The 13,629-nt window shown below is 36.8% G+C and overlaps 2 protein-coding genes across 5 annotated transcripts in view; both read right to left on the reverse strand.

Annotated features, from left to right (window-relative positions):
• Positions 1–4,155: 4,155 nt before the first annotated feature.
• LOC112685523 (ras-related protein Rab-3) lies at positions 4,156–10,036 on the reverse strand. Of its 2 annotated transcripts, none has more exons than XM_025557448.1 (5): positions 9,595–10,036; positions 8,195–8,425; positions 7,949–8,067; positions 7,641–7,812; positions 4,156–4,448 (listed from the first exon to the last, which is right to left on the reverse strand). In XM_025557448.1, exons 2-5 carry the CDS (start codon positions 8,414–8,416, stop codon positions 4,305–4,307), a joined length of 657 nt encoding a protein of 218 aa, XP_025413233.1. In that variant the 5' UTR covers positions 8,417–8,425; positions 9,595–10,036; the 3' UTR covers positions 4,156–4,304. The 2 variants fall into 2 exon arrangements, with proteins under 2 accessions (XP_025413233.1, XP_025413226.1); XM_025557441.1 differs by lacking the exon at positions 9,595–10,036 and adding an exon at positions 8,642–8,989.
• Positions 10,037–11,372: 1,336 nt separating this feature from the next.
• Positions 11,373–13,629, reverse strand: part of LOC112685494 (glutamate receptor ionotropic, NMDA 1-like) — a 208,795-nt gene continuing 206,538 nt past the window's right edge. For all 3 annotated transcript variants that reach the window (XM_025557424.1, XM_025557419.1, XM_025557414.1), the window contains one exon: positions 11,373–11,962. In XM_025557424.1, coding sequence (XP_025413209.1) covers positions 11,608–11,962 — 355 coding nt within the window. In that variant the 3' untranslated portion in view covers positions 11,373–11,607. The remainder of the gene's footprint in view (positions 11,963–13,629) is intronic.

A 13,629-nucleotide genomic window follows, 5' to 3' on the forward strand; every position in this document is an offset into this window, starting at 1 on the left:
TTAAATGTTGTCGGTATACGACCATTGGTATATTGGTAAATTATACATATATATATTTAGTATATTTGTGGGTATACGCACTAAACAAATATGGATATTAATCCTAAAATAAATTTTCTCGCTTCGCTCGACAATTCTTAGATTGATATACATATGAGATAGGCCAGGCGTTATAAATTGCATGATGCAGATTTAAGAACCATGGGTTGAATGCCCACACCGGTGCATACTACTTGCGTCCGAGATTATTGCGTAATTTGCGTCCCACCAAAAAAGGCTATTATTTTATAATTTTATACTTCAATGTTATTCACTACATTTAACAAAATACATTAAACACAACGTACACTGCAATCTTCAATAATCTTCAACAGATAAATATTTCATTCAATTTCATGTTCATCACAAATTTTTTAAACGAACTGTTAAATTATTATTTTTTTTGGTTTTCGAGTTGTTTTGGAAGCGTAAACCCGTAAAATAATATTTTACATTGGGCCGAAAATCTGTTTGATGGGTATACGCTGTATCAGGGCTGGACTGGCCCACTGTGCTATTGTGTTACTAATATTATGTGATATTGTTCTAACGCGATACTCGCTTTTGGCTTTTGCTTATCAAAATAGTATGTTATCTGAGTTTTTCTAATGGGGGGGGGGGGGGATAAAGTAAATTGTACGTTTAATATTTGTTATGAACCTTTAAAAAAAGATATTTTTAATTATTAATTCGAAATGAAATAATTTAATTTACAAAAAATAATACTGTATTTTTATTAAACTCCACTAATTCTTTGTGTATTATTTTAAAGAGTATACTTTATAGTACAAAGTAAACATTATAAGATAACATCACATAACTAATCATGATCGTTGAATATAATGGTTATAAGAAAGTGCCTCCCCTCTAAATCCTACCAAATATCAATTTTGTGCGACGAACACCTTAAAAAATTCCCGAAATAATACGTTGTGGACCGCCTGTTTACCTAGAATAGTAGACCGGTACCCTCCTAGTCCGGGCTTTCGCTGAAACCCGCGTATACGTAGTAAAACAACCCTGCTGTACAACGGTTGAAGAGTGAACCAGCAGCGTGTGGCGAAAACCGAAAACGGTTGGTCGACTGCGTGGGCACTGGTATTACTCTACGGATCACCGACGTGAACGTGCACACATATATTATCGTGACACGACGCCTGCGGGCGAAATTGTTGTCGTTGTGACACGTTAATCCTGCACCGCGAACCGGAAGCAACACCGCGGACCGACCCCGTATGGTTCGCGCAAGTTTCGACCTCGTGCGATGAATTGGGTCACCGGCGATAAGTGCTGCCGAAGGGAAGGGGAACACAAAAAAAACCGAGTGTGCGAAAATCGTCCCGAAACGCCTCAAGGCCCGCACGTATTGTGCAAAGGTTTCCGAACGGTCGACGGTTCGCAAAATGCGTTTCGGAATCCTGCGTTTTCGAAACGTTTTTGAATCGTCCTTTTGTGCGGTGTTTACATTTCGTACACGATACGATATTATGTGAATTCCAAGTGCTACTAAGTTGTTCCGAGAGTGCATTGGTGTATAACGTTGCTATAATAGGAACATTATCTATACTCTGTTTATTCAACTATTTTAGGCCATTGTAAACAACATGACGTTTTACATCGAGTTGGTATAATATTAGTAAGTAATCTATATGCAAAAGAACAAAACAAAATTAACCGAACATAATATTATACCTGTATTGTTGCGACCTATGCAAAGTCATGACTTTACACTTGAATTTCAAAATATGTTTTAATACCTACTTGGCGGCATCTATACGAGTGTACCCATTAACATATTCCAACTATCGTTTTCGCTGTGACGACAAACAGAATACACATGATTTGTAAATCGTATTATTACTATCTTGTAAAAATGGAAATGCAATTAGGACAAGGGCCGAACATGTTCATTTCAAGTTAATAAAATAATTATTAATCTAATCACCTAATATTAAATGTTTAAATTATAAACAAAAAGCGTTATACAATATTGTTTGAGTGATATTTTATGTAGAAAAAAATTCTTTATTTAAGAGTCAATATTATTGTATGTCACAGTAAGAGAAAATTATTATTTAATGACGAACAAGGCGTGACATCTGAAACAAGGCATACGACAAAAACGAATTCTGTGCAAAACAGAAACAATTAATAATAACACAAGTACAATATCAGTTTGATAGTTTTTATTTCAATTAATCTATACACGAAATAATAATCACCTATTTTATAATTAATTTGTAATAATAATAATAATAATAATAATAATAATAATAATTAACTGTAGTTAAAAATCAAATAAAATTACATATAATTATGCAAATAAATAAATAAACAAATAAATATATATAAATTAATAAACGTTTATATATATATACACGTCAACGTTGTACAGCGTGTGTAATGAAAAAATGGCATAGTTTTATTTTATATTTTTTACGGATAAATTTCAAACATCAAGACCAAACAAACAATCGGTTACTATTAGAATATACATTATACAGTATAATATTCTACATATTATTATCATTACACAATAAACTATCTTCACTATATTATAGACGTCGTTTCAGAGCGCGTAACATCATCTCATATTATCCGACTTTAGAAAATAATTTTTATTTTATTTTTCATCACTAGTATCTATGAAATATTATTTCTATTATGCGTTCACGATAAAATTTATTATTTCTATTATAATAGTAGTAGTCCGTAGTAATTGTTACTGTAGTCGTAGTAGTAATAGTAGTAGTAGTAGTAGTAGTAGTAGTAGAGTAGTATTAGTAGTATTAGTAGTAGTATTCAAACTAATATATCTACATGCCAACTTAATGTTTAGTGCAAAACAGGAATGGTCTGCGATAGGACTTTTTTTTTTCAAATGTTATACCGTTTTGCCGCGTACGAACTTTTGCGTCGGGAAAACGTGTAACCAATCTGCGACACGATGACACCGTACGATGTACGTGTACCGTACACGTAATGACGTGCGTTTGTGCCACGTTTGTTGGGATGGGAGGGAAGAACAGCGGTGAAAAGATGCCGTGACGTGTCGGTATAATATTTACTTCGCCCGTGTACGTGTAGAAAAAAAAAAATTAATATTTTTCGTCGCCGACGGGTGGACATGTGGATCGAGGACCGCCGCGATGACGAGGTGCTCGACACCGACAACGGAAATATGTGTCAATTAGTTTTCCAAGTACCAGACGACGATCATATTCCGACGATAGTATACCGGATAACGAGGGTTGGCCCTCGCGAAACGTGATCGAAAGTTATTTTGATTTATTTTTCCCTGTCTGTCCCACGGTGTACGTGTCGCAGTGACCCATTTTTTTTTACTATTTTTTTTATTATCATCTTTACCTAACACTTCAATAGTGACACTTAAATTTTTAGTAATTTTTAACACACACACACACACAAACACACAACATTACACCGATAATATAATGTAATACGCACGCAGACCTCGAGAATTAACACCTATTGGTTTTCTGTATTTGAATGTTTTTTTTTATAATTTTTAGTTATTAATTTTTTTATACACACGATAACATCAAATTTAATTCAAACTCCTTATCAAAGGTGTAAATATTGTGCTAAAAAAAAATTCGGTCAGCTCGTACCGATATAACTATAACGAAAAGATACGAGTAAACATAATATAAGTTTATTGTCCGCCGAAAAGTATACAATAGAATAATATTAGTATTATCTTTTAAGTTTAGGCTAACAATTATTAATATCATAAACATTATAAATGTATGTACGGCAGACCATTCCGTGTAGCGTTGTCGAAGCCGTATGTTTTTTGTATTAGACAAGAATAAAAAAAAAAAAAAATGACGCGACGCTATCGACGATATCATCTGCAGATCCGAGGTAGTGGTTCTACTGTGATTATTATATTTCGAATGATATTTTATATACAATATATATTATATTATTACTACGGTCGTATACGTTATATACGCTGTAATAATATTTATGATATTTAAGTACTGCTCGTTTTCCGGCCTAAAATATCGACGACCTGCAGCTATCTGCGCGGTATAATTTGGATTTTTTAAGTAAATTTTTTATAAGTTGAATTTTTTTTTTGCAACTGTATTTTTTTTTTGTTTTATACATTTAAATTATTATTATTATTATTTTTTTTTTTTTGTGTCGGCACTGCTGCGTAAAGAGGTTTTGTTGTTGCAAGCACCGTGTTTGTTTGCGGGGGCAGTCGTGACGGCGGTATCCGAAACAGGCCGGCCTTAACAGCTGCAATTCGGATTGTTCGGACCTTGTGGCTGTTCAGTGAGTCTGGTCCCCTTCGTGCCGGCCACCAATGTCGGATCCGAGTCCAAGCTCTCGGACATCTTGTCGCATATAATGTCCACGAGTCGTTCGAACACAGCCTGCAAACAAAGACACAATTATCGTCGTACTGTTTCACGGTGATCGCGAAATATTTATCTTACAATATTTACGCCATGAGGCATTACAATACATATTTGAACAACAAGTACTGACAACGAGATAACGAAAGTGACGAGCAATAAATAAACCAAGCTAGTAAAAAAAAAAATACAAAAATTGTGAAAGAAAGAAAATTTAAATCATTGGCTGGAGTGACCGGAACACACGATGAACAGTGGAACATGCGAGCAGACAAAATTTTCCTCAATTCGATAAGTAAAGATTCCGAATGAGATAACTGCAATTATGTCGGGTGCGTCTAGCGTCCCGTCAATATAGTGTTGCAACTTACGAATTTTGATACTGTAATATTACAGTCATCCCATGCATGCGACGAGAATGACGTAGGAACGCTCTTACCGGGAATTAACGTTGAACGATTTATGGATGAAGCGACGGCCAACTTATGGAAAATACATTTATGATTTCGCGCGTTTTTTTGAACATTAACAGGTTTCCAATATTATGAATAATGACGATAAACATTAAACGTATGTAGCATAATACGGCAACAAAAGTTTGACGGGCGACACATGCATGAAAGTAATTCGATTCGTTTGGCAAACGACTCTTTGATTGCACAGACGTTCATCTTAATACTGTATAGAATGCGTTTACAAGGGCTTCGTATGTTGCGTATCGCACAGCGAACCCGGCTAAGAACGTTCCTTGGTGAAAAATCAAATTGTTCAAGAATATTATTTTTTTTTTTATATTGAAACGAGTTTTCCCTCGTCAATGTACAGTATTAATATGTAATATATTAGACGAATTTTAATGCGATAGTATAATTATCCAACCCCCTCCCACGTATAACCTCGATTATTTAAGAATGTGATTGCAATTACAAATCAACACGGTTGTTTTTGCTTTATTTTCGATTGCATAACACCGACTAATTTTGACATTTTGGCAAACACTCTTGTGCGAAATTATGCCTATAATATTATATAATTTAATGATTGTAATCACTAATCATAGAATATTTTATCAATACGTTAAAAATACAAAGTACCACCTCGGTCTATGGACAATAATTATTTCTCACTCAGTAACTGCATCGTGGACCTATAATTTTAGCAGAAGTAATTGTTAAATAGTAATTACTTTAAAATTAGTCATCTCCTAAAATGTAGTTAAACAAAATTAAACTATATTCAATTAAAGCCAAAGAATAAATATTTTATTCAACTATTTGATTGGAATTGGAAATGAATATATTATAATTGTATTGTATTTTGGGTCGTGATTTATTTAATCTTGTTAAGACGTGATTAAAAAGATTGTTGTACACCGTTACGTTCAAGTTTTGAGGATCATTAAATCGTTTTAGACGACTAAAGCTTTGTCGAAGAAATAACGAATCTCACGGTGATGGCGATGAATCCAACCCTACGTAAAAATACGGCGTAATAAGAGGCCGTCTGCGATAATTAACGTAATAAGACGAGAAAAAGTTTAAAAAGCCGTCCGAGGCAAGGGAATGCAGTTTGCGATTAAAGCTATTAACTCGACAACCGTGCGTATCTCGCTGCTTTTATAAGACGTTTAAGAACCGTGATTAAAAGCGCCGGAAAATATAATTAAAACGACTTTACTCCTACGCTTTATATTAACAACAATATTAATAAGCCCTGTATTACATAATCGACTGGCGCAAATTAGCGTTAACCATCTGTGTGTAATATATACTCGGTAGTGTACGCGAGCGTCACATTAGAATTCCGAAATAAAATCTCGCAGTTTATCATCGAAACACATTATCGCGAAAACCCGAAAAAGGGTCTAAACACCCTTTGGTAGGTATGAGAAGGAAAAAGGACGTCGCCACCGCGTCTACAGAGTTTCGTTATGGCAACGTGACAACGTAACTGGAAATGGCGATGCCGCCGAGTTAAATTGGGTCACCGGGACAGAATTTCCAATGGCCTATATAAAACCGAACGATGGGCACGGTCCGCATTAGCGCCGCCACCACGGGTCGTTTTCCAATAAGATTTAAAGTTTTCAACGCGCATAAACTACGATCATAAAATTATTATTATTGTTATTACTACTACTATTACACATTACGATCATCATCGCGGTTAGGCGTTTCGTCGACGTGTTACGGCGGATCGTAAAACTGCACTACCCGAAATTCGACTGGTGGCAGGACGACCCCTGGAGCGAGAAGATTTCCGACGATAAAAGCGGTGTTGCGTGCGTGTGCAACGAACTGACGGAACGGATCTACTTTATGTTATGTTATATTATATATATATACAAATACACACACACGAACACACGCTGGATTGATTAAGGGGTGTGTTCAACGATGACGGGCATCCCCTAATTGAGTACGGTTTAAAAGCCGTATTCGACGTAATATAATAAAAACGCACACCATCATATGAGCAGAAACCGAACGTCAATCTAAAGTCCGATGCACATACGTTTTACAGATTTAATATTATATACACTTTTTGCGGTGAATAATGGATTTTGGTTTATCATTATTAATCCGCGATGGCAATAAAATTCACGTGTGTTTGACTATATACTTATGTTAATTGTAAAAGAAAACATGTATATAGACACACGGGCTTTGAGACGTGCCTGTGTAGGTTGTTGGACCTACCACCACTCGTGATCCCGACCTAATATATCGTGTCTGTACGATGCCCACACTTCGTACATGCCTTACCCGTGTAAGTCATAAGTACAGCGATGAAATTTTTGTATAGGTCGTTCAAAATTAAGGAGCGTACGGATCAGTAGGTTTTTTAGGTTGTTCAATAAGTAATGCGACAGAGTCTTATATTGATTTACGCGTGTATTCGAGTTTTTGTTCGTAAATGTATTCTGGGCCAAATTTCGGGTGGGTCGATTCTACGCGGAATTCACCGAAGTGAGATATCCTGTGCTCGTTTCACCGCTGTACGACTTCTCTTCTCCCGACTCACGAAGCGTACCGATGAGCGATTCGGCACGCCAACGATCGCGTCGATATAGCAATGTGTTGATACTACGATAATCCCGAGAGCGAATACGTCATGAAACGGCGGTAGGAATGTTTCATAAAACACGAGATGCATGTGTGATGTAAATAAATACACGTAATGTATGTAATTTTTATTCTCAATACCGACCTTGACGTTGTGGTTGTCTTTGGCGGACGTTTCGAAGAACTCAATGTTCAGCTCGTCGGCCAACGTTTTGCCTCGCTCGTACGATATGACGCGTTCGTGTTCCATGTCGCACTTGTTGCCCACCAGTATCACCTGCGCGTTGTCCCAAGAGTACGTCTTGATCTGCGTGACCCTGCAAAGGACGCACGCACGCACACGAAATCGTTGTTAATACAAGTACATCTGATGAACTGTTTCGCGCAGAGTAAGCCACAGGGCGAGTGCACGTCTAACAGAAGCTCCAAAGGGAGCACAGTGTGTGTACTCACCAATCTTGCACGCTATTGAACGACTCCTCGTTGGTGATGTCGTACATGAGTATGAACCCCATGGCACCCCGGTAGTACGCCGTCGTGATAGTCCTGTACCGCTCCTGGCCCGCCGTGTCCTGCATAGATATATTGGAGACAGCGTTTTAATGACACGGTAAGCACACACACATACAAAGTCATACACGTATACATTATATCATAGTAATACACCATGGGTGACATGCTGCAGTCCGTAACACTCACCCATATTTGCAGTTTGACCCGTTTGTCATGCCTGAAAACGGTTTTCACCTTGAAGTCAATGCCGACCGTGGACACGAACGCTGATGTGAAACTGTCGTCCGCGTACCGAAACAGGAACGAAGTCTTACCCACGCTGCTGTTGCCGATGATGAGCAACTTGAACATGTAATCGAAGTTCTGATCGGAACCTTCCTTCTGCCATTTTCCGTCTTGGCCGGCCATGTTTTCTCACTGTTGGCCAAACGTTGTGTTAAGAATCGCGTAACTTTTACCGTAGGCCAGTGAGCGATAAACGGAGGGGGGGTTAAGGAATAATATTAAAAAAAAAAAAAAAAAAAAAACACTATACGCTACACACGCGTAGTAATTTTTGGTAAAAATATATTTTTGTAACAACAACAATGATGACGATTGCGAACACCGAACATGCGTGTCCAAATCACTTACCTCGTGCGAAACCCAACGGCGACTAGTTCACTGCGTGCGAGACGTGGGGGCGCGCCGCTTCTTCTTGCTACCCTACGCGTTTGCGTGTACGTGCTACGTACAAACTTTCAGGGCTGTCCTGACGAGCTTCGTTTCCTTTTTTCCTTCTTACTCTCTCTTTATGCGTTTGTCATCTGTTGAGGAGGAGAAGGAGGAGGTGGAGGAGGAGGAGGCGATAGCAGCAGGAGTAGCAGCGGAAACGGACGTTCACGTTCTGAGAGACGTTCCGGAAACACACACGCGCCCGCGCACACACACGCACACCCACACGCACGCACACACGCGGACACAGCGAGCGAAAAGGATCAAAAGCCCAATCGATACCCGCGGTGGCACCGGCGGTGGCGGTGGGGCGACACCTAGCGGTGCGGAACCGAACGACCAGACCGGGATTACATCGCCGCGCGATTAGATTTTTGAATATTTTTTTCGCATTGAAACGGACTTGCGCGTTCACACTATTTCGCGGTGCGAAAAACTAATTTTTTGTCCGTAAAATTATCAATTTTAATAAATTTTAATAAATTTCAATAAATTAATCGAAAAAGATAACGGTGCATTGACGTTGTTATCATTTGGTGAGCGCGCGTTCGTATATATACGGGCTGGAAAAATCTGACGAGCGAAACAAGGACAAGAGGATCACGGTGGGTAGAGAGGGAGGAGGGGACGGAGAAATGGGACTCGAAAAACGGCGATGGGGTCTATATTGATTTTTGGAGGCGAGAGTCGGCTTCGGCGCGCGCACGCTCAACTCCGCCCGAATAGCGTTGCCGTCGCCGCCACCAGGAAATGTATCGTGTTCTCGGTAGGAAAAGCGGCGCCTGCGTACGTATTCTTTTCCGCGAGTCCTTATACACACATACACGCACGCGCGCTCACACACATGCGTCCATGTATACGTGATAACTAACCTGTTGGTCGCCCAATCCGTTATCGCATCGTCCTGTTGGTCCGGTCCTGCAGGATACCCGAGTGCGCTCCCCGCGTGCTTATTATTAACGCCGGGTCATCGGGACGACCCAGGCGTGTGTACGTGACGGTTGCACTGCACGAATGCACCGGAGCTGTTGAACTATATCGTATTATTATTATAATTGTTGCAGCAACGTGCACTTTTTGACCGGCTGCAGTTCGACACCGGTTTCACCGCAGCAGTGGTCTTCGCGAAACTGACACGGACCACGAAGGAGCGCGCGACTTTTACGATCTACATGTACATTTGCATATTATAAGGCGGTTTACTTGCTGCTACACAACGGTCGATTTGCGTTCCGTTCGTGGTTTTGTTTTTTTTGGTTTTTTTTTTTTTTGTTACGTGTGCGCCGAAAGCTGTGCAAACAGAATAAATAACGGAACGCGCGCGTTCGTCCGTCGCCCGCACAAGCGTTTCTGCTCTTTATTTATTCCGCGCCACAGCTGTTGTTCCCCGTTGCCGCAAGTTCGTTGTTGTTGCAAACGTTATGGCACTGTTGTTGTTATTATTACCGTCGTCGCCACGTCGCGTTAGGCTACGATAGTATAATTTCATTACGTGACCACCGAAGGAGGAGAAACCTAAATTTGCATAGATACATACTAATAAAATAAAACTGTTTTTAATTTTTTTTTTTTTTTTTTATATATTTTTATTTTTTCCTATTTAATTGACTTTAATCAAATCTATGTAATCAACCAAATGACAATAGATTATTGTTTACATGTTTGTATTTTTAAGTATATGATATAATATAAAATAATATATATATATTTAAATATGCATTGTTCGTGATCGCAGATAGTAATTTATGATAAAATACAATAGTATTACATTATAATGTGTACTCGTTAGCTTCAGGAATGGTTTAAAATACGATAAAAATACTCAGGAGATAAAAACGAGAAACCTTGGTACCGATTATGAAGTTTAAAACAATTTGCACATGTATATAATAAGTACGAGCATATGAATAATGAAAAACGTAGAAAACAGATGATTTTTTTTTTTTTAAGAATTAACGAGAATAATATTCTATAACGACTCTACTTGTCTGTCTAATATTATCAATATATAATATAATACGTATTGTACATATCGTATTTAATGTTTGTAAACGGATACCTAACATTATAAATTAATGATATCATTAATAGAAGTATTTCATATACATCAACATAAAAAACGTATTTCAATAATGTAAATGTATTATATAATCATAATTTTTAAAACATCGTTTATAATTAGTTATACATACGTCTATAAATCTTAGAAACAATAATAATAATTGAGTGAACGCTTATATTTTTTTATTATAATATAATAATAGTAATAATAATAATAATAACGGTTCCGAAACGGCTATATATTATAATATTAACAACAACGACGACGACAACGTTATAATTATTGCATAACGTGGAGATGTCGCCTCTTTTCCTCTGTTTCCGCACAACAAACGGCAGCACTTAATCTACGCATTTGAGCATCGATTACCCTAATACAATTGTAGAGACAAATCTCACCCGTAAAATAAAATAATAATTATATATATATATATATATATATATATAGAATACACTACGCCACCGGACAGTCTTTCATCGCCACGATTTAATGAATACAATACAATAGTAATAGTAATGATTAGAGACAGAGAGAAATAGAGAAATGGAGAGGGTGAGAGAGAGTGAGAGAGAGGGAGAGAGAGAAAAAGAAGAGACAGAGAGATAGAAACCGACAGAGTTATATTGAAAAGAAAAATTATTATGTAATTATGAAAAAGAATGAGCGGTTTCTTTATTATTATTTTTTTTTTTTGATTATGATTTTCGATTTTCAAAGACTTATCTTCTTGATCGCACCACATGTACCGCCGCCGTAAATACACGTCATCTCACGACGCGTCGTTAGCGCTGTTGCAGCCACTAAGACTGCCGTCGACTTGCAATCAAGTCGGGTCTTTGTCCTTGAGTGCTTGCAATATGCAGTGTTTGATTTCGTCCTCGGACATCTTGCTCATCGCTTCCAGCTCCGTCCTAGGCGCTTGTCTCAACCACCGGAACACCTCCACCGTTTTCCGATTCTTGGTCGGCCGGTGTCCGTCGCTGGACCTGCGCGCTCTCTTCACCTCTACGATCCGCGACAACGTGGCCGGAGGCTCGTCGTCCGACTTGCGCCTGGCCGATGGCTGCTGTTCGCCATTGATCACCACCCTTGGAGGTCCCTGTGAGTAGCTCGATTTCCGTGACGTTATCCCTCCGAGGTCGGGTCGTGACGACGAGGTGTCCGACGAGAAACTCGATCTAAAAACAGTGAACGACGACAACGATGTGAATTAGAACGTTGATAAAATGTAAATACGAATCTGATACGAACGGTTATTAACGGGTCAGGACGGAAAAACATGAACGAACGCTAAACGTTCGTAGTTTTAATATTATATGATATCTACGTAAGATTCGAATTACTTTTGAATACAACATCATGTGTGTCCATCGTCGATACTATTTCGGTTTTGTTAATACCTGGGTATTATTTCAAATACATACGTGACGAAATTTCATTGAGAAGCGCATCAATATTTACGTTATCATATAGGGCGCGTTTGTTTTGTTCCAAAAATTGTTGAAAACGGTTTTTAGACGGTTGAATGAATTAGAGTAGCAAAAAAAAGTACTAAATATTGAATAGGTACGCTCGTTCGATTTAGTAAACAGGTATTGAGTGCGTTAAAACCATATTAGTGTTAATAATATTAAAAAAAAAGGGTGAAAAAGAGATGAGTTGATGTTATTGCACTATTGGACTTATAAGCTTGTAACCAATGTACTATTATTTTCAAATAAACCATTCTGATTGAACGAGTTTAGGAGAATCAATTTATATAGAAGAAGAACAAATATTTTAATAACTTAGGTTAAACTTTTAATAATCTACTTTTTGCAAAAAAAGGCATCTAAAATTTGGCAAAATCGAAAATTTCAAGTACTTATAAATAGCCTAATTATTCATTAAAATAATTCGAAACTATGAAATATTTTTTAACTTATATCGATAAATAGAAATTCATTAATATATCTGATTTCGCCAAAATTAAATTTTGTAATGCATATGAGTATAGTACTCGTAAATACTTTTTACGACTTTCAAGACATTTGTTTTAAACTTACTAAGTTTGTAATTTTTTTTTTTTAAATGAAGTTTCATTTTTTTCTTTAATCAGTAAAATATTTATATAACATATGTGTGGAATTTTTCATTAAATTTTCAAAAACTTATGTTAAACCAAAATTATTTTATCGACATTTTCGAAAGATAGCTAAGAAAACATGAACATTTAATACATTTTCAATAAATATCTAGTTCAAAAATAATTGTTAAAAAATGATGCCATTTATATCAAACGATATAAGAATTCAGGGGAAATTTCATATCTCTACGATCATCATTTTCTAAATTACGATGAAAACAAAGTCGAAAACTAATACGTTGTAAACGTTGATGTTTTCATAACTTCTTGTTAGATTTTCGCAATTATTAAAAAAAAACTGTTGGAAAAAGTTATAAAATGAACTCCATCAAAGTACTAACTAGAAATCATTTTCTATTAGAAATCTCTTATGATCGGAATACTTCTTCTGATCGAAATCATGTTTACAGTCCAAAAGAAAAATAAATATTGTATCCACATTTTTAATATAATTATTACATCGTTAATATTATGTTTTTTTGAGGGAAAAAAATAACAAGTTTACATTTTTTTTTAATGAGTTGCATGACTTATTTTTAATATTTAATCATCTAAAAATGATTTTAAGATTCGAAAAGTAAAAATAATCGTCTGAACAGTGTGCGACTGTTAATAATTATGTTTAATAAATACATATTTTTAAACACATTAAGAAAATATGACCATTCATGTCAATAAAATATTAAAATATATCCGATCAACGTTTATTGTATAATATTT

The sequence above is a fragment of the Sipha flava genome, unplaced genomic scaffold (genome assembly GCF_003268045.1).
Source record: "Sipha flava isolate LNK unplaced genomic scaffold, YSA_version1 107_pilon_pilon, whole genome shotgun sequence".
NCBI classification, from domain to species: domain Eukaryota; kingdom Metazoa; phylum Arthropoda; class Insecta; order Hemiptera; family Aphididae; genus Sipha; species Sipha flava.

Bases quoted from the DNA above. Each gene is read 5' to 3' on its own strand.
- LOC112685523 (XM_025557448.1), bottom strand. From the start codon at position 8,416: ATGGCCGGCCAAGACGGAAAATGGCAGAAGGAAGGTTCCGATCAGAAC. The intron at 7,813-7,948 runs GTGAGTACACAC...CGTCCTTTGCAG, and splicing joins TTCAATAGCGTGCAAGATTG to GGTCACGCAGATCAAGACGT. The intron at 4,449-7,640 runs GTCGGTATTGAG...CTTTGTTTGCAG, and splicing joins AAGACAACCACAACGTCAAG to GCTGTGTTCGAACGACTCGT.